General features: G+C 43.7%; 2 protein-coding genes across 2 annotated transcripts in view; one reads left to right on the top strand and one right to left on the bottom strand.

The window, feature by feature from the left end:
- The window catches only part of LOC134622284 (NACHT, LRR and PYD domains-containing protein 12-like), a 1,346,881-nt gene that overhangs the window by 952,462 nt on the left and 373,853 nt on the right, over positions 1-20,566 (top strand). The gene's annotated exons all lie outside the window — the stretch shown is intronic.
- LOC134624399 (uncharacterized) overlaps positions 1-20,566 on the bottom strand; it is a 342,378-nt gene that overhangs the window by 286,924 nt on the left and 34,888 nt on the right. The window contains exons 8-10 of the mRNA XM_065470000.1: positions 13,742-13,915; positions 8,510-8,556; positions 7,771-8,361 (exon numbers count right to left, since the gene is read on the bottom strand). Of these exons, the coding sequence (XP_065326072.1) occupies positions 7,771-8,361; positions 8,510-8,556; positions 13,742-13,915 (812 nt within the window). The remainder of the gene's footprint in view (positions 1-7,770; positions 8,362-8,509; positions 8,557-13,741; positions 13,916-20,566) is intronic.

Genomic DNA, 20,566 nt, shown 5'->3' with positions numbered 1-20,566 from the left:
CCTTGTGGGGGTTTGAACAGCTGGTTCCGCTTCCTTAATTCTTCGATAAGCCAGGGCCAAGCCAGCTCCGATCAGCCAGAACCCTGTTACCATGGTTCCGAATAGGTAGATATCTTCAGCAGTCAGGCTCACCCGAGCCCAGACTTCTTGTTGAGAAGGGGTGATGTAATAGGTCTCAAAATGCGTACTCCGGAGCATGTGGTCACTGGATTGGGACATAGCCACAGTGTAGGGAGGAACTTCCACTCAGATGTTTCAGGTGTTGCTGGATGGAGGAGGACATAGTTTTAGTTTAGTGAGGGTGAGAAAGTAAGAACTTTCCACCTAAAACCAACAGAAAGAAGTTTGGACTTTTAAACTCATGTGCTTACTCATGAGCGATTGCATCAGCTCCAGCCTGTGTGCAGCACTTAGTGGCTTTAAGTACAGCTGATGTTTGTCTGCTCTAATAGAGGAGAAACAGCTCATTATGATCAACAGCGACCTGTGTTCAGACCGTGTTCAGCGTGGGGCCTCGTCTTTCCTCAGCCCTCAGCCTTAACACCGGCTCTCCACAAGGCTGTCCCCTACTGTATTTTACTCATTATTGATTCTTTACCATTCAGTGTGTGATGTTATTCTCACCACAGAATAATCCATCCAGAAAATTCAGTCATAAGTAAATTCTAAATAATCCAAATTAAACATGCAATCTGCTGTGAAATGTATAAGTAAAAAAAAAAGCCTGCTGAGACCGTGATTCATGTTCTCTCATGATTTACAGGTCAAAGATGGAGGTGTCTGTTCAGGAGCAGCTGCTGGGCATGCTGGATGATTTGGGAGAAGAGGAGCTTGACCGTTTCCACTGGTACCTGAAGAATGGAGGTGATTTCACCCCCATCAAAAAGAGCGTCCTGGAGAAAGCGAACAGAACGGCAACGGTGGATCTCATGGTGGAAACATATACTACTGACCATGTGATGAAGGTGGCGGGGTTGATTTTAAAGAAGATGAAAAAAGGTCAGTCAGAGAAAAAATAAACAAACAGTCAGTGTGTTAGGACACAACATTCTCATAATTTATTGTATATATTGACCTTCTTAGTTTTCTCTTTCCTCCTCAAATAACCTTTGAGTACAAATATTACATTTACATTATTTTGAATCCACACAGGTTTTGATTTTTAAAAAGCTCATGATTTAAAGTGCACTTTCCTCCAACAGGAAATCCCTCAGCCTCATCACATCCATCAGAATCAGAAGGTAAGAATTCATCAGTCTGTCTGAGGAGGCATGCATGAGGCAGAAACACACGAACTCTGAGCTGACCAATCAGAGCTCTTATCAGAAATAGTCAAACAAATCATGCTTTGAGAAAGTTATACAATGACTTCATAAAACATTTAGACCTTCACTCTTACTTGTGTCACAAGATGGCGCCTGTGTTTGGCTTCGCCGCCTATGGCGCTGGTACAGCTCGCTGGTATAGTCTTATACTGGCCGCTATTGTCACTTGCAATATTATTTTTACTGTCCTGTGTTTTGATTTTGTCTCTGCCACCAATACTTATGATCGGGGCATGATGTTGTATATCAAAGATTCAATGGAGAGCTACTTTGACAGCTGGGACAGTTACAGGAAATTTTTCCCTCCACCCTTTGTGTGTTCCTCACCTGAGTGCATGTTTCCGAACATATCAGTGGGATTTAATATGAAGAAAAGAAGAAGTAGGGGAACCAGGGCCGGTGTCCAGGTGCGACTGAGAAGGTACCGAAGATTAGCTTCTTGGATGTGGGAAGAATCCCGGTGCCTACGACCAATTCATCTACTGTCATCTGGTGCCGACGCTACACTTCAGTTCCCAGCTCGGAATCTATGGTCTGATGGCCCCATGTTCACTTGGCGTCCCTCCTTCGACCGCCGTTTTGATGGCAGAGGTGATGTACCACTATGGATATTAGCTTCTGCTAGCCCTGAAGTCCCCGCCTGGCGTAACAGGTGTAGAGGTGCGCACAGGTGTTTAATTCGAGTGCCACTGCAGTCAGCTGTTGACTGCACCAACCTTCAATCAGGGTTGCCCTGCTCAATATTCGCTCAATCACAAACAAATAGTTTATTTTAAACGATCTTTTTATAAAGGAATCTCTCAACTTCTTATGTTTAACTGAGACGTGGCAACAAAACATGCATTATATACATCTGAAGGAAATTTGTTCGACTGGCTGCTCCGTCATCGGAACTCCACATCTTTCGGGACGTGGCGGAGGTCTCGCTGTTGTGCACCAGGACAGATTCACATGCAGACTGATGAACTCGGATTCTTTTACCTCCTTTGAACTTCAGATGATCAAGGTCGGCTCTTTGCACACCTTTTATTGTATTTTAATCTACCGACCTCCTGTCCCTGCCGGAGTCTTTTTAACTGAATTTAACGACCTCCTATCATCCATTATTAAATTAGAGAAGGTGGTAATGTTGGGAGATTTTAACCTTCATATTGATGATGCATCCTGTAACATGGCTGCTGACTTCATGACTATCACAGAGTCTTTTAATTTTATGCAGCATGTTTCTGGCCCTACACATGTAAAGGGTCAAACATTGGACCTTGTTTTCTCCTTGGGTTTAAATATAAATGACATTCGTGTGGAAGATGTCCATGTGAGTGACCATAGCTGCATATATTTTAACTTGTCGTTTTATTTGGATCCCCGGCTCCCAAAATAACGATTGAAAGGCGAATCATGAACCAGAACGCCAGCAAAAGGTTCTCTGCCACGTTTGACGCTGAAATGACTTACAATGATTTGGACTCTCTTGTCTCATCCTTTAATAACCAGTGTAATTCTAGTTTAGACATAGTGGCACCTCTGAAAAAAAGTACTGTCCTATGTTTGAAATCTCATCCTTGGATAAATGAAAACATTTGTAATTTCAGGAGATACTGTCGCAAGCTAGAACGTTTGTGGAAGGCTTCCAAGCTTGAGGTTTATAGGTTACACCTTAAAGAATCTATCCTCTTGCTAAATGACATGTGGAAAATGCAAGAACAGAGTATTTTTCACACCTCATAGCTTCAAAAAAGAAAGATCCTAAATTCTTGTTTAAAACAATTAAGAGCATTGCTTCTCCTGATGCTCCTTGTGCACCAGTGCACTCAACGTCTGAATGCAATGAGTTTATGAACTATTTCAGAAATAAGGTCACTGCCATCAGGTCTAATATCTCTCCATCATCTTCTCAATATCAAACTTTCAACTTGCTCTCCTCTTATAGTTGGTCCTCTTTTACTCCTGTTACATTACAAGACGTCAGAGGCCTGCTTTGTCATATAAAACAGACTTCAAGCCCCCTCGATGTCCTTCCATCTTCATTTTTCACTAGTGTGTTTGATTCAATTGGCCCCTGTATTGTGGAAAATGATAAATACTTCTCTTCATACTGGCTCAGTCCCCAGCTTCTTTAAACAAGCTATTGTTGAGCCAATATTAAAGAAACCTCAGCTGGATCCATCTCTTCCTAACAGTTATAGGCCAATATCCAAATTGCCTTTTATATCGAAAATTTTAGAAAAAGTAGTAGTAGAACAACTTAACTATTTCCTGGATAAAAATGCTGTTATGGACACTTTCCAGTCTGGTTTTCGTAAATTGCATTCCACTGAAACGGCCTTACTTAGAGTATCTAGTGATATCTTGATGGCAGCAGACTCTGGAGAGGACACCGTGCTGGTCCTGTTGGATCTCAGCTCTGCTTTTGACACTGCAGATCACAGTATCATGATAAACAGACTCGAGAACTTGTTTGGGATTACTGGTGTTGTTTTAAAATGGTTTATATCATATCTGTCTGAGAGATCTTTTACTGTTTGCATGAATCATGTCACATTAGAATCAACAGTTTTGCCGTGTGGGGTACCTCAAGGATCTGTCCTGGGTCCAATTCTCTTTTTACTTTATGTATTTCCCCTAGGCCAAATTATTAAGCGCTATAAATATATCTCCTATCATCTCTATGCTGACGACATCCAACTATATTGTTCCTTCAAAATGTCTGAGTTTTATAAATTGTCTAATTTAAGTAATTGCCTGACAGAAATCAACAAATGGTTAAATGACAATTTTCTCCAACTAAACTCTGATAAAACAGAAACTCTAATTATTGCTCCAGACCACATGGTCCCAGAAATCAGGCAGCATATCAGCTTCTTAGACCCTTATGTAAAATCAAGCCTTAGAAACCTCGGTGTCATATTTGACAGCTCGATGTCGAAACTGTTTTTATCATTTACGTAATATTTCTAAACTCAGACTAATGGTATCCAAGCTTGAACTTGAGATGATTATTCATGCTTTTATTTCTTCTCGTTTAGACTATTGTAACGGCCTTTTTACTTGTTTTAACAAATCAGCCTTAAATCGTCTTCAGACTGTGCAGAATGCTGCAGCACGTCTCTTAACAGGCACCAAGAGAAGATCGCATATCACTCCAGTCTTGGCCTCCCTTCACTGGTTGCCTGTAAATTTTAGGTTTCATTTTAAAATTTTAGTTCTAACCTTTAGGGCCCTACATGGTCAGGCTCCTCAATATTTATCTGACCTGCTGAAACCACATTCATCTTCTCGGGCTTTAAGGTCACTAGATCAGAGACTGCTGGTGGTACCGCGCACTCGCTTTAAAACTCGTGGTGATCGGGCCTTTCAGACTGTGGCACCACAGTTGTGGAATTCTCTCCCACTGTCTCTTCGCTGCACGGACTCCATTGATTCTTTTAAGAAACAGCTGAAGACATTTTTATTTAGAAAAGCATTTGATTAATTTCTTCTTATGCTGTTTTTATAGTTTTATTGTTTTACATTGTTTAAGTTACTGTTATATTGTTTTTATATTCCCATGTCCCGTGTTGTAAAGCACTTTGTGATTTTTATCTGTGAAAAGAGCTATATAAATAAATTTTACTTACTTACTTACATTACTTTTGTAGTGATTTATAATTAATTATAATTGATATATAATGAATGGATGTAAAAATAGTTTTCAGGCTTTAAATTTAAGAATGTTATAGCTTGTCTTTACTGTGACTGTGTGCAGCATGTGCTCTTTTCCTTTGTTGATGTTGATTGCAGCTGGTCACAGTTTAAATATTGTAATGTATGTGAGCCATAAGAAATCAATCAAATGCTGTGTGATCCAGATGAACAGCTGAAGCAGGAACAGTCTGTAGATACTGTGCTGTGTTTGCTCTCAATCATTTAGCTGCTTCAAATAAAAACGGCAGTAATATGTAATGCATATGTTTATGGTCCTTCGCTATAACGTGTTTCACCTTTCACAGCCTTGGCGTTTCACGGATTTCGTTTTTGTTCTGCATCCTGATTGGCTGTGGACCATTGTCAATCAATCCTGTGCTGTGTCTCCTGTCCAGTAAAGAATGTGTTCAGCTTGTCAGATGAACATAAATCTTCGATCCCTCGCAGTGTGACTCTGAAGTTGGTTCCATTCTGTAATGCTGGACTTATTTTTCTACCAAGGTTTGAACTTTGTGTTTCAACAAGAGAGAAAACTGTGAAAATGTTCATGCCTGTCTGAGAAAAGTGTAGAAAGTGTGTAGTGAGGGCTTTACAGCCTTCAAACATCTATAATAATTGCAAAAAATAAAGCTGGCAACTTCACAGATTTCACCTATCACGGGTTATTTTTAGAACATAATTCCTGTGATTAATGAGGGACCGCTGTATTTAACAACATTAGCAGAGCTTGCCTGAGGTGGTCTGAGTACATATGGCTGATTTAAATGAGATCTGCAGCACAAAGTGTTTCCAGGGCATCTGCTGGAGGCTCATGGAGAAGTCACCAGCTCCTGGCAAATCAAATTTCCCCTTGTGGGACTAATAAAGGTATATCAAATCAAATGCGGGACCCTTCAACCAGGGGTCCAACATGAACCTTCTCTCACCAAGCTCTAGCTCCATGCAGGCATGGCTGAAGTATGTCACCTGACAGGAAGGTCAAAGAACATTTATATTTGGGGGACCACTGATGCACTTTTCACTCTTAGCTCATCCAGTATGGAGAAAATGTGATGTTTTTATTCTTACTTACATAATTGAAGTTTTAGATCATTTTGATAAACAGTTCGATAAAAGTAACAGAATACACAGTATTGTCTGAAAATTGTGGTTAAATATTTGTTATTTAAAGTGTAAAATCAAAACAGGTCCTTTCCCTTCTCCTTCCTGGAGCTCCAGAGGCTCTCGAGGATCAGCCATCCAGGGGTCAACAGGGCTCAGCTCCACCAACTGGAGCCCCCATCATCCAACATTTCTACCTCTGCAAATGCCACAAAAAGCTCAGGTGTATTATTTGTGTGGCACTAATATTATTCTCATGATCTTATTCTCCATGCATTAAATATGCTCATTCACACTACTTGACATATCAATCAATCAATCAATCTTTATTTATAAAGCACTTTTCATACAAAAAAAATGTAGCACAAAGTGCTTTACATAGTAAAAAGCAGTCCACCCCGCCCCACCCCACCCTACCCTCCAACTCACTCCCCACACTCTCATTAACATAAATGATGTGAATACACACATATCCCCCCCCCCTTTCTTGGTTAGAGTTCCTCACAAATGTCCAAATTATTCTTCTAATGAGGCCATCAACCATTTTTTCAATCAGTTCTTTGGAAGAAAACATCGCCCTTTGCCATCCTTACTTTTCTTTGACTTCTTCAAATGCAGCTGAACCCCAGCTGGTATTTTATTGGACTTTGCAGCTGTTTATGGTCATCAGTTCATTTCTGCAAACCTCTGAACCTGAACAACAATGATGCTGCATTGCTGGCTGATCCCAAATGGTTGATTATGTTCACCTGGACGTTTTCAGAGAGAGAAACATTTGGTCACTGATCCAGGTGACAGCAATAGACTCATTCTGCTTTGTGGAGATAAACACATGTGACTTCACTTCCTCTTTGTTTTTGATGCAGCATTTTATCAAAATAGAGATGCATGAAAAACAATGAAACAGCTTCTAAAACTTTGACATCAAACAAATCTAATGTCTGCCACACAATTCCAGCAGATTCTTTACCAGGACCCTTTGTGATAGTTTTCATGTTTCACACAAACTAAAGTGCTACACAACATATGCAGTGCTATACACACATATTTACGTGTTTCTAAGAGTTTGATAACCAAGCTGTTACCAACATCCTGCACCATGTTCTTGTTCAACATGGGAAAAACACAAGACTAGTTTCACATGAGGATTGAAGCCTTTGCTGTTTATTAGATAAGCCACATGCGTTATGATCCCTCAATACAATCAGGTTCTGCTTAGAACTGCATTCAAAACTATTGAGCCAAAATTTCCAGCATATATGGCTGAAACATTTTCACATGATGAGCTTCCAACAATGAGTGAAACAGTAAGAGCATGTGGAGTTTGGAAACATCCCATTAAGAAAGAGAAATCAAACATTTGGATTCATTTTAATGAGCTCAGACTTGTTGAAAATGCAGAGGAGCTGGTTGTGAACTGAGCTTCAGAGAAACACAACATACTGATACTCACTATGAAGCTTTGAGTGGAAAAAGACAGAAAAACAACATGTGGATCCTGGAATAATGGGAGCTTCCATCTTTAAAGGACTGAAGAGGAAGAAGTTTACAAGGAATAATTTAGAAGAGTTTCAAACATCAACTGATTGAATCCATGAATCTGAAAACGTGTTTGTGAGTGAAAGAGACAGAGATGTACAGACTGAACTATCTGTTCAACAGTAAGAGTGTTTCTCTAACAGGAGGACACTCTTTGGACCCATCTCAGCACCGCAACACGTAGGAATCAGCATACCAACTCTAAACCCAGGATAAAGAGTTTGAGTGAATGTGGTGTTGAAGGTGTGGAGGTGGATCAGAGTGTCAGAGGAGACTCTGTAGAAGGACAGAGTGCCAGCAGGACAATCCACATACACTGCTGCTCTGTTAGAGACAGAGGAGGAGGAGGAGGAGGAGGAGGAGATGGATGTGTGTCTGTTATTGTGGAGGACATAATGAGGACCATTGTCAGAGCAGCTAAGACTCCAGGACTGATCATTGTATCCAAACAAACAGTCTTCACCGTATCCTTTCCTTCCGATGCTTCTGTAACTCACTGATATACAAACGTCTCCTCTCCACTCGACCTCCCAGTAACAGCGACCAGTCAGACCATTTCTACACAGCAGCTGAGGAGAACAAAAACCATCAAATCTGTCTGGATGATCAGGATATGAGTGATACTTCTCCACATGTGTCACCTTCCTGTTGTTGTCAGACAGTTGGAGGTTTCTGTTCACTGTGTTTGTGTCGATTGTGAGTTGACAGGAATCTGATGGAGAGAACAAACACAATCCAGCTGCAGTTATTGATCCGTCATCTGTTCATTGATTGACACTTTGATGATGACTCCTGACATGATGAAGATGGTTGAATGTGTGCTGCTTTGTTTTCATGAATCCCATTAAAAACACACTTACACTTCCTCAGACCTGGTCTCAACCATCGGACTCCAGCAGGCTCCACCCTGAAAGGAGGAGGGGGGTCAGAGCAGTCAGCATGCACACATGGACATCACATGGCTCTCAGACAAATGAACATTCACAGTGTTCATCAAAGTGAAAGCCCGGGGGAATGAATTGTCTGTGGTGTCTGTTTTTTGTTAACAACACTCTGTATCGTCTGCCTGAAGGAAGAAATGTAAACAGTTTATCTCCGTGATGTGAAAGGTCTGTAGAGATGTGTTTGTCCCTCATTCTGGACCTTTACAGGTCCTGGATGGAGGAAAGACAGCACAGATGAGCCTCTCTAAAGACCTTATTGTCTGGCCCCGTCATGTTTCATGACTGAGGCCAACCAGACAGTGATTGATGGAAACAGGACAGACTGGATGATGCCATCTCTCCAGACTACACAGGGTTATATCTTTGGATTAGTTCTGACACATTCATCAACACCATATCTCCAGTCATTGGAGGAAATATCAGAGGAAAAAAAACTCACATTTTTACTGGAAAAACTACAAACATGTTTAACCGATCATTTTCAGAACTTGCAAACAGAAACTGTACATTTTAAAAAATGATGCACAAGTTTAGCAAACAACAACTCTGCAACTATTTCCCTAAAAATGCAGCCGAGGCCTCAGGCGGTTTTTATATAACCATTTCAAACTATTTACAGAACAATCAGGTATGCTGCATTAAATAAGAAGGCACACAAATGATTTGTGCCACTGCAAAAAATAGTTTGTGTCACTATAAGACAGATGAGAACAGCACAGGGATAAACCTGCAGGTCTGACAGCAGAAGGTGGATCACTCCTGTTTTCCATGTGGAGACAGCGTTTACACTGCAATCGCCTACATAAATATCCATGTACTATCCAGCTAGACTAGTGTGTCTGTCCCTGAAAATATTCCTGCCTGTGTGATTGTTCACGTCTCATCTGCAGGAAACAAACAGGAAGTGAGTGAAGGACACAGAACATGTTTCCAGCTCTTCCTCCTCTATCAGACAATGGCTGTGTCCCAATTTAGCGACCACACGCTTCAGAGTACGCGCAGTATGTGTACTACGTCCGGTGCGTACTATCCGATTGTTCAGTCTGACGTCACTAGCCGTGTCTGGACCTAAACTCCGCTGCAGGTCCATATATCAAACGATCACTATGGCATTACTGAGAGTTGAAAAACTGTCTAAAGTCTTTTATCTTTAATAAAATGATCAGCATTCTGCTCTACCAGGTGTAACAATTGAGTTTAACATCCAGGCATCCATGAAAACGGAATTTATGACATTTAACGGAGTTAGAAGTTAGCAGGAAGTTAGCTCGCTAGCTTCTATCTAAATACAATATATCATGTCCTGACTGCGGGGGTTTAGAAACAAATTCAAACGTACAGCTCTGCTATCACTTCCAACATAAATGAAGACAGAAAACTAAACAGCAGTGACGTTTGTAGGGTTACTGAAGTTTGGCTAGCTGGTATATAATGATGTGCTACGTGACCGCTAACGACACAGCTATGTTAGCATAATATAAACAAGCTAACTTTTTTTCCACTCGATAAAAGTTAACGTGAGTGTTCTCGGTGGTCAGGAACAAATGTAATCGCATGGCAGGATGCTGTAAACGGACCAAACTTCAGCCAGGAGAAGAACTGAGATAATCCATCCACAATACGAGGTTAGCTATTCATATACTGCTGCATGGGCTGGGCTGTAGTTACATCCTAAGGTTTTAAAAACTGAGCTTAAATAAATGATTAGCGGTAATAAAAGCCAAGGGAGGTCAACAGTGATCACTGACTGTTTTAGGAGCTTTTTGAGATTAAATAGAAGAAAATACAAAACATTAAACATGTTAACAACGCAAAAGCCATATTAAACTCAGACTACTTTAGGCCCGGAAGTAGGATTCGCGCCCCTTTGCCCCGGAAGAGGCCTGACCGAGCGACAGGCACCAGGCCCCGCCAAGTAGCCACCGGGAGTGAGCTGGTGCATACCTGAGCGCCCAGCCCCGGACACCAAGAACCACCAATGCACCAACCCCTGAGGGCATCAGTTACCGGCAGGGAGTGTGGTGAGGGGAGATAGGCCTCCACACTTGGGAGGGCCTGGGTGTTCCCAGAGAGGTGGAGTCTAAGACCCGACCTGACATATAGACACAGACAAACAGGCACACACAGACACAAACATGCATTCCCACCCTCATGCACACATATACAAACACTCAGCACTCACCCAACGTAGGGATAGACATACATGGACATGTACACACAATCACACTCCCCAAACATACTCTATACCCCGGGTCCAGGTACCCTCGCCCCCAGAGGGGGAAACGGCACCCAGACCCAAGAGATGTGACCCTTTCCCACGGGGCGCAGGCAAGCAGACCGCTCCAGGCTCCGCAGCAGCAGGGAGGCCAATCGGACAGCCAACACCTCCTCCCAGCCTCCTACTAGCCATCGGGGCGATGGCTAGTAGAGAACGGGGGTGTGTGAAGACCCCATACCTCCCTCCTCCCGCTCATGTGTAGTGTTGCTGCGTGTTGTTCTAAAGTGCATTTAAAACAAGGGAGGGCATGGTGCTGCTGCCAGAGAGCAGCAGGTGTTAGCACGGCCCCTCCCGAGAACCCTCAATGTCTACATGGATTTAAAATTGAGAGGTGGGCACCGGCGCCAGAGGTAGGGTTGAATACACAGACCGTCCACTGGACGGCGTTAACGTAGTCACCCTCAAGGCCCTATATATATGTGTGTGTTATGAGAGTGTGAATAATGTGGAATAAGTTGTGGAATAAAATTGAGGCACAGGTGGCCAGAAGGGGACGGGGGGGGGGGGGGGGGGGGGGGAATGCCTCCCCTGCACCCTGGTGACACACCCGCACCCCAAGGCCCTACCTGTGTGGGTGGGTGTGGTGGAGCGGGAAGAGGGAGGCTATATTGTATTTAGATAGAAGCTAGCGAGCTAACTTACTGCTAACTTCTAACTCCGTTAAATGTCATAAATTCCGTTTTCATGGATGCCTGGATGTTAAACTCAATTGTTACACCTGGTAGAGCAGAACGCTGATCATTTTATTAAAGATGAAAGACTTTAGACAGTTTTTCAACTCTCAGTAATGCCATAGTGATCGTTTGATATATGGACCTGCAGCGGAGTTTAGGCCCAGACACTGCTGGTGACGTCAGACTGAACAACCGGATTAGCTAACGTTGTTCATGAGACTAAAATCATCTCACGTTGGTAATGTAAATATAATATGGCCAATATTATATGTATTGTCAGATTATTATTATTTCTATGTCACACATGGAAATCAAATGTGTGATAAGCTGCAGGAGTCAAACACAAGTGTAACTTATAAATACATGTTCATACTTTTATTCCACAATCAGAGAGAAAGAAACAGAGAGAGAGTGCAGGACAGACTGTCACGGTTCTGGGTCGGTTCGACCCAGCATTTTGGAGTTGTTATGTTTTGATTTTGAATGATGGATTATTCCTGTATACTGGTGGTGGTGGTGGTGATGATTATGATGATGATAGAGTATTATTAGAGTTCCGTGTTTCTGTTTGTTCATGTTTAAGGATTTGTTCTTCGGTCGTGTCTGCTTAGTATAGGTCTAGTTCCATGTGTCATTTTCTGTCTTTCTCTCTCAGTGTCCAGTCGGCGTCTTTGTGTGATGGTTTCCTGTTTCCTGTTTTATTGTGAAGGTCTGCGTCTCATGTGAGTGTGTTTAGTTTTACCTCTCTCGTCTCGTTGATTACTCCCAGCTGTGTTCCCCACCTGTGTGTAATCTCCCTGTGTTTCTCTGTGTGTATTTAAGTCACGTCTTTAGTCATTGTAGTTGCTGGTCCGTCTGTGTATCCTCCATGTCCCATTCGTGTGTTCTCCCTGCTGTCGCCATCTTGTACCGTCGTCCACCTTGCTTCATGTTTGAGTTCCGGTTCGTATTCAGTAGTTTAGTTGTCTCCAGTGTAGTTTAGTGTGATCTCTGTTTCCTGTTTTTCACTGGTGCATTGTGCTCAATAAACCACCTTCTCTCCTCCACTACTGCCTGCGATTGGATCCTCCTTTATTATTCCCACACGGCTCATCTCACTCGCCGTGACACAGACAGACAGGTGACAGTCTCAGGTGTATACACTGCTACACAACAGCACAAGAGAAGGAGGATTTAGTGTTTGTGTTATTACGAGTGCTAAACAAGAAGAGTTCCCAGATGGTACAGTGGACACATGTGTGATTGCTGTGATTAAAGCATCTTTCTTTCAGCTTAACGAGTGAACCGTCAGCTCGTTCAAACACACGTTAAAGTCCGTTTGGCTCGACACCACCGAACAGAGGCAGCAATATAACATAGCTAACATTAACAGTGCAGTGAATCCTGCTTGTGCCGTGATATTCAGGACTGCAAACCGAGCAGCATCACTGACTTTCAGCTTGTTGTGTTTGTGGATATATGACTGACTTTAATTATCCACAAAATCATCACATTCTCTGTAAGATTAAGGTCGACTATTGAACGGGGTATATTTTAAAGTAAAGACTCTAAAACAGGGGTGGCCAATTCCAGGCCTCGAGAGCCGGTGTCCTGCAGGTTTTAGATCTCACCTTCGGTCAACACACCTGGATCACATGATTAGTTCGTTACCAGGCCTCTGGAGAACTGCAGGAGCTAATTCAGCCATTTAAATCAGCTGTGTTGGTTCAAGGACACATCTAAAACCTGCAGGGACACCGGCCCTCGAGGCCTGGAGTTAACCACCCCTGCTCTAAAACCAAGTTAACGCTGAAAGTGCAAACATCCTTAACGTCACATTACTTTGCTAACATGTGGCCAACAGTAATGTTTTAATGTTCTTCATTATAAACATTCACACATAAATAAGTGACATAATATGCAGTACTTACTTTTGACAGTTCACTGTTCACCGCTCCGCTTCTGCTGTCTGCAGTATTTTGCAGTGAAATTATTCACACCCACCGCCGCGCTATGAATTGTGGGATATATGGGACCACGAAGCATGCACCGGACCACGCTTGGTATTGGGGAATTTGACGGAGCATTTGGAATACGCATTTGAAGTACACTTCGAATTGGGACAGCCGTCGTCGCGTTGCTGTGACGTAATAAGTCTCAAAATGCGTACTCGAAGCGTGCGGTCGCTAAATTGGTACACAGCCATTCTCTGCATACCTGAGAGTGTCCAGTCTCCAGCCTGGATCCTTCAGTCCAGCCGACAGCAGCTTCATTCCTGAGTCTCCTGGATGATTGTAGCTCAGGTCCAGCTCTCTCAGATGGGAGGGGTTGGAGCTCAGAGCTGAGGCCAGAGAAGTACAGCCTTCCTCTGTGATCAGACAGCCTGAAAGACTGCAGACACACAAAACAACAATCCACCGGTCAACAATCATTTTCTCTTTATGGTGGGAAGGAAGAACTCCCTTTGACACAAAGATCCTCCCAGTGAAAACAGGCTCCAGGAGGAGCATCTACCATGACTGGTTGCAGGGTGAGGGGAAAGAGAAGAGATGAGCTCAGAGAGACAAGAACAAAACACAAACTAAGGAGAGAGAAGACAAAAGTTAAGGACATGCAGTAGTGACATATAAAAGCATCAGGAGTGAAAAGAGGGGAGTGGAGAAGAAAGCAGAGCATCATGGGAAGTCCACCAACAGCCTGAGCCTATAGCAGCATAACTAAGGGATGGTTCAGGGTCACCTGATCCAGCTCTAACTATAAGCTTTATCAAAAAGGAAAGTTTGAAGCTGATCTTCAAAGTAGAGAGGGTGTCTGTCTCCTGAACTCAAACTGGGAGCTGCTTCCACACCCAGTCCAACATAGCCAGGCTTTCTTTGTGTTTGCTGCTTTGACAAAACCTGAAATCCCAGTCAGAAATGATGAGCATCATCACAGTGATGATCATTTCTCTGTTAACTCAGGCTTTCTGCTTCAGGATCTGAGCACACTCACATAACAATGAGACCTTTAAGCATCATTTCACTAAATGGATGGACTGAGCTCAGCCTACAGATGAACTGGTGCTAGAGATTATAAAGAACATCAAATAAAAACAGTCAAATTCAACACTTTAGATGGAAATATGAGATTAATGCTGCAGACAATCATTAGTATACAACACTACATGTTACTCTGTACATTCAGTTCTGATACTCGCCCACAGTTCAACAAAGGAAACATGGAGATCACATCAGTTTGTCACCAAAGTCTAAATTTTAGGGCAACTTAACCTGTTATTATCTCATTAACTCATTAATTGATTAACACCAACAATTATTTTATCGCACATTAACACAGTTTTTAAAATCATTATTGTGAAAGTGCTCACTGGCTCTGAATATAAAAGCCATGGGTCACAGGAGGGATGCTGATCGGTGCTGGCTTGAAATGGGCGTCATTATGCATCTTAACCAATGAAAGCATTGATGGTGGGCCTAATACTACTGCAGCGCTGACATGACCCGGGACAGAAAGAAAGGGGCGGGGACAGAAACATGGAGATAGGTACAGATCTTTGACATGGACATGTTAATTTTAAAATGTTCCAGCTGGCACTGTTGATACAACTAAAGTTATTTGGAAGCAAAGTTGAGTTTTTTATCATCGGAGTACTTCAAGTCGGAAGTATCACTTAAATTCATTTTACGCTGTTGATGGCAGCAAACAAACCACCCAAACAGTGGCGGGAGGCTTGGGCAGACTACGTTGGATCAGCTTGTGGGAGGAGTCTAGATAAACCAAAGAAAGACAAGCTAACAAACGCCATAGTGAAGTGGATAGTTACAAACTGCAGGCCGATTAGTGTTGTTGAAGAAGTCGGTCGTAGGGTAAATAAGGTATATAAGTAGATAAATGCTCTACATTCTCATTTGAATCTTTGATTATTGTTTCTGTTGCAGGTCTGTGACTGAACTTCTGGGAGGAGAAAAGTTGGTTTCATGCTCTGTGATTCTGCCTGTGTTTTGTCATCTCTCACGGCTGACGGAGAGCTCAGATGATGACCCCGTCTACGTGGTCAAATTCAAGTCTACATTCAGAACAGACCTCGAGACACGCAAACAAAATGCCAATGTAACGCGGTAAAGGACCTGGGCGCCTGACTGCAGCTTCATAGATAATGAGCAATCACAAGTAGCTTCGACTACGGAGCCTGAGTGTGTGAATAAAAAGGAAACCAAAATAGAGCTCAAAAATATATATATTATGGTCAATGAGAAATATATGCACAGATGTACAAAAAAGTAAAAAATAAAATAAAATAAAATAATATATATGTGTGAATGAATGAATGTCCTGTATTTGTATAGCGCTTTTCTAGTCCCTAAGGACCCCAAAGCGCTTTACACAACCAGTCATCCACCCATTCACACACACACACATATATATATATATATATATAAACACCCAGCACGCCCCTGCGGGCGGTTTATCCTTCAAGCTCGGGTCCTCTACCAGAGGCCTGGGAGCTTGAGGGTCCTGCGCAGTATCTTAGCTGTTCCCAGTACTGCGCTCTTCTGGACAGAGATCTCTGATGGGAGTCACTGCACCTAGTGCTCCGATTACCATGGGGACCACCGTTACCTTCACCCTCCACATCCTCTCGAGCTCTTCTCTGAGCCCTTGGTATTTCTCCAGCTTCTCGTGTTCCTTCTTCCTGATATTGCTGTCATTCGGAACCGCTACATCGATCACTACGGCCGTGTTCTTCTGTTTGTCCACCACCACTATGTCCGGTTGGTTAGCCACCACCATTTTGTCCGTCTGTATCTGGAAGTCCCACAGGATCTCAGCTCGGTCATTCTCCACCACCCTTGGGGGCATCTCCCATTTTGACCTTGGGACTTCCAGGTTATACTCAGCACAGATGTTCCTGTACACTATGCCGGCCACTTGGTTATGGCGTTCCATGTATGCCTTGCCTGCTAGCATCTTGCACCCTGCTGTTATGTGCTGGATTGTCTCTGGGGCATCTTTGCACAGCCTGCACCTGGGGTCTTGCCTGGTGTGATAGACCCCAGCCTCTATGGATCTTGTACTCAGAGCTTGTTCTTGTGCTGCCATGATTAGTGCCTCTGTGCTGTCTTTCAGTCCAGCTTTGTCCAGCCACTGGTAGGATTTCTGGATATCAGCCACCTCCTCTATCTGCCGGTGGTACATACCGTGCAGGGGCCTGTCCTTCCATGATGGTTCCTCGTCTCCCTCCTCTTTCTTGGGTTTCTGCTGCCTGAGGTATTCACTGAGCACTCGGTCAGTTGGGGCCATCTTCCCAATGTATTCTTGGATGTTCGTTGTCTCATCCTGGACTGTGGTGCCGACACTCACCAGTCCCCGGCCCCCTTCCTTCCGCTTAGCGTACAGCCTCAGGGTGCTGGACTTGGGGTGAAACCCTCCATGCATGGTAAGGAGCTTTCTTGTCCTTATGTCAGTGGCTTCTATCTCCTCCTTTGGCCAGCCTATTACCCCAGCAGGGTACCTGATCACGGGCAGGGCGTAGGAGTTGATGGCCCGGATCTTGTTCTTACCGTTCAGCTGACTCCTCGGGACTTGCCTGACCCTTTGCAGGTACTTGGTGGTTGCAGCCTTTCTAGTGGCCTCTTCATGGTTCCCATTCGCCTGCGGGATCCCCAGGTACTTGTAACTGTCCTCTATGTCTGCAATGTTGCCTTCTGGTAGTTCAATCCCCTCAGTTCTGACTACCGTCCCTCTCTTTGTTACCATTCGACTACACTTCTCCAGTCCGAACGACATTCCAATGTCATTGCTGTATAGCCTGGTAGTGTGGATCAGTGAATCGATGTCTCGTTCACTCTTGGCATACAGCTTGATGTCATCCATGTACAGGAGGTGGCTGACAACTGCTCCGTTCCGTAGTCGGTATCCGTAGCCAGTCTTGTTAATGATCTCACTGAGGGGGTTCAGGCCTATGCAGAACAGCAGTGGGGACAGAGCATCTCCTTGGTAGATCCCGCACTTGATGGTGACTTGTGCTATGGGCTTGGAGTTGGCCTCTAGTGTTGTACGCCACATCCCCATTGAGTTCCTGATGAAGGCTCTTAGGGTCCTGTTGATCTTGTACAATTCTAAGCATTCCAGTATCCAGCTGTGGGGCATTGAGTCATAGGCCTTCTTGTAATCAATCCAGGCAGTGCACAGGTTGGTCAGTCTGGTCTTGCAGTCTCGGCTCACTGTTCTGTCTACCAGTAGCTGGTGTTTTGCGCCTCTGGTATTCTTGCCAATCCCTTTCTGTGCCCCACTCATGTATTGACCCATGTGCCTGTTCATCTTAGCCGATATGATGCCTGACAGGAGCTTCCATGTAGTACTGAGGCAGGTTATTGGTCGGTAGTTGGATGGGACCGGTCCCTTCCTGGGGTCCTTGGGGATCAGGACCGTTCGACCTTCGGTTAGCCATTCCGGGTGTCTCTCGTTAACTAGCAGCTGGTTTATTTGTGCTGCCAGACGCTCGTGGAGTGCAGTCAGCTTCTTCAGCCAGTAGGCGTGAACCATGTCGGGCCCTGGTGCTGTCCAACTCTTCATACTGGAGACCCTTTCTTGGATATCTGCCACTGTGATGGTTACTGGACCCTGTTCAGGGAGGTCACTATGGTCTGCCCTCAGATCCACTAGCCACTGAGCACGTTATGGGTTGCGTCCTTCTCCCATATGCTCTTCCAGTATTGCTCCGTCTCCAGGCTTGGTGGTGCTGTTCTCTTATTGTTCCCTTGCCACTGGGAGTACACCTTTGCTGGTTCTGTGGAGAACAGCTGGTTTATTCTCCTGCTTTCTATCTCTCTGGTGTACCTCCTCAAGCGGCTGGCCAAGGCTGTGAGTCTTTGCTTGGTAGTTTCCAAGGCCTCAGGTATGGACAGCTTGCTGTATTTCTTATGCACCTTCTTTGTCGCGCCTTTCTGCAACTCCGTTAGTTGGCTAACCTCCCTCCGTGCTACTTTGATCTTGCCCTCTAGCCTCCTTCTCCATGGAGGGTACTGCCCCTTGTGGCTGTTCAACTTGTAGCCAAGCATCTCACTGATCACTGCTGCCGTAGTGTAGATCAGCTTGTTAGTGTCGGTAATTGTGGTTGTAGGTATCGTCCGTAGTGCTGCATTAACATCATCTAGCAGACCTTCTGAGGGTACTTCACGTAATCTTGGTAACCGGCTACGGGGGATCCAGGTTTCAAGCTTGGCCATGATCCTATCTTTCAGGTCAGTTCCTCTCGCACTCAACAATCCTTCTCCTATCGCACTTGGTGCTATATACCCAATCTCGGGTGGGGGTGATGATATCTCCCCCCTGACCTGGCATCCTGACTCCTCCTTGCCGTAGCATTTATGTTGTACCTCGTCAATCTCTAGCTGTGATAGCAGTCCCTTCTTTCGAATGTTGGAACACTGAGCTACTAGTTGTTTCGCCGTCATTGTGGATGTTGGGTATCGAAGAAAAAGCCCTTCATCCTATTCATGTAACCCCTTCCGCCAGGGTTACTTGCGTAGTAGCATTCCAACAACGCCCTGTTTTCATCTCTTGCCCACGGATGCCTATATACCTTTATATATATATATATAGGCATATATATATATATATATATATATAAAAAAAAAACACCCAGCACGCCCCTGTGGGCGGTTTATCCTTCAAGCTCGGGTCCTCTACCAGAGGCCTGGGAGCTTGAGGGTCCTGCCCAGTATCTTAGCTGTTCCCAGGACTGCGCTCTTCTGGACAGAGATGTCTGATGTTGTTCCCGGGATCTGCTGGAGCCACTCGCCTAGCTTGGGAGTCACCGCACCTATATATATATATATATATATATATATATATATATATATATATATCACAAACAAAAAGGATGTTGACAATACAAAACAGCTTATTAGGTTCCAGAAAGGAGGTGGGATGAGGTTTAGTCCGGCATGCGATCACTTTAGTTCCATTCAATCCATAGGTTTATAAGTCCTACCGCAATGCAGCGGTGGTCGGGTGGCTTGCCATCCCACGCTGATCAGGGCTGATGGCGGGAGAACCCCCCCCCAAAAAAAACAACCTGACCTAAACAAGGTCAGAAACATAAATTATCACTCACACAAGAAAATGAAGCAGCATTCTACTGCTATGACAGAATAAAAAAATTCATAAATAACAAAGTCAAATAATTAATGCCATATACATCAATCATTAAACCAATAACCAAACAAATCATAGCATCTCATAGTCATCATCTCTTATAACGAATATCATTCCAAATACTACTGAAAAACATTCTCATGGGTCCCATCAAAGTATATTAGCAATAAAGCTAAGAAACAGTATCCAATGTTAATCAAATATTTGCAAAACACGTTTAATCACAGGTTTTGCGCAACAGATTCAATAATCTAAAGGGAGTTTAACTCAATTCAAAAGTCTCATAGGCCGTTTTGGCATTTAATCAGAAAAGTAACAAAAAAAACCAAAAACATCCAAAACGGACAAAATTACAAAAATTAAATCACTCACTCCACTCTTGAAACATTAATTTAACATTCGGCCATAGTGAAATAAACAAAAACAACAATATTCAATAAATGAAACCAGTAATTGCACTTACTGTCACTAGCCTAGCATTAGTTTACCGGCGTTTTAGAATGCGCGACCACAGCTTCGCATTTTCATTAATTGTGACATAACAAACCAAACAAATAACTCACCTTTGAGTCGATCGAGAGAGGGTGTAAAGGTGAATGAATCGGCCAGGTTATTGCACGCTGTCAATTGATATGTAGTCTGTAATTTGTCAATATCTGACAAGTACGCCAACCACAGGGACAACAGCAGCAAGGGGAGCAGGGGACATGCAGCTGATCGACCCGGAACTTATACCGTGTTCATTTCCGCCACAATAAAGGGATTCGCAGAAGTGGGGTCAGACGTTACCGTGGTTACACAAACATTGTATATGTGAAAACTGCTGCTGCACTCGAGCCAGATTCAAGGACCTCAAGTATTTACCCAGATCTGAGAGGCTGA

This window comes from Pelmatolapia mariae, linkage group LG3_W (assembly GCF_036321145.2).
Source record: "Pelmatolapia mariae isolate MD_Pm_ZW linkage group LG3_W, Pm_UMD_F_2, whole genome shotgun sequence".
NCBI lineage: Eukaryota > Metazoa > Chordata > Actinopteri > Cichliformes > Cichlidae > Pelmatolapia > Pelmatolapia mariae.
This window is presented reverse-complemented; position numbering and strand designations above follow the sequence as displayed.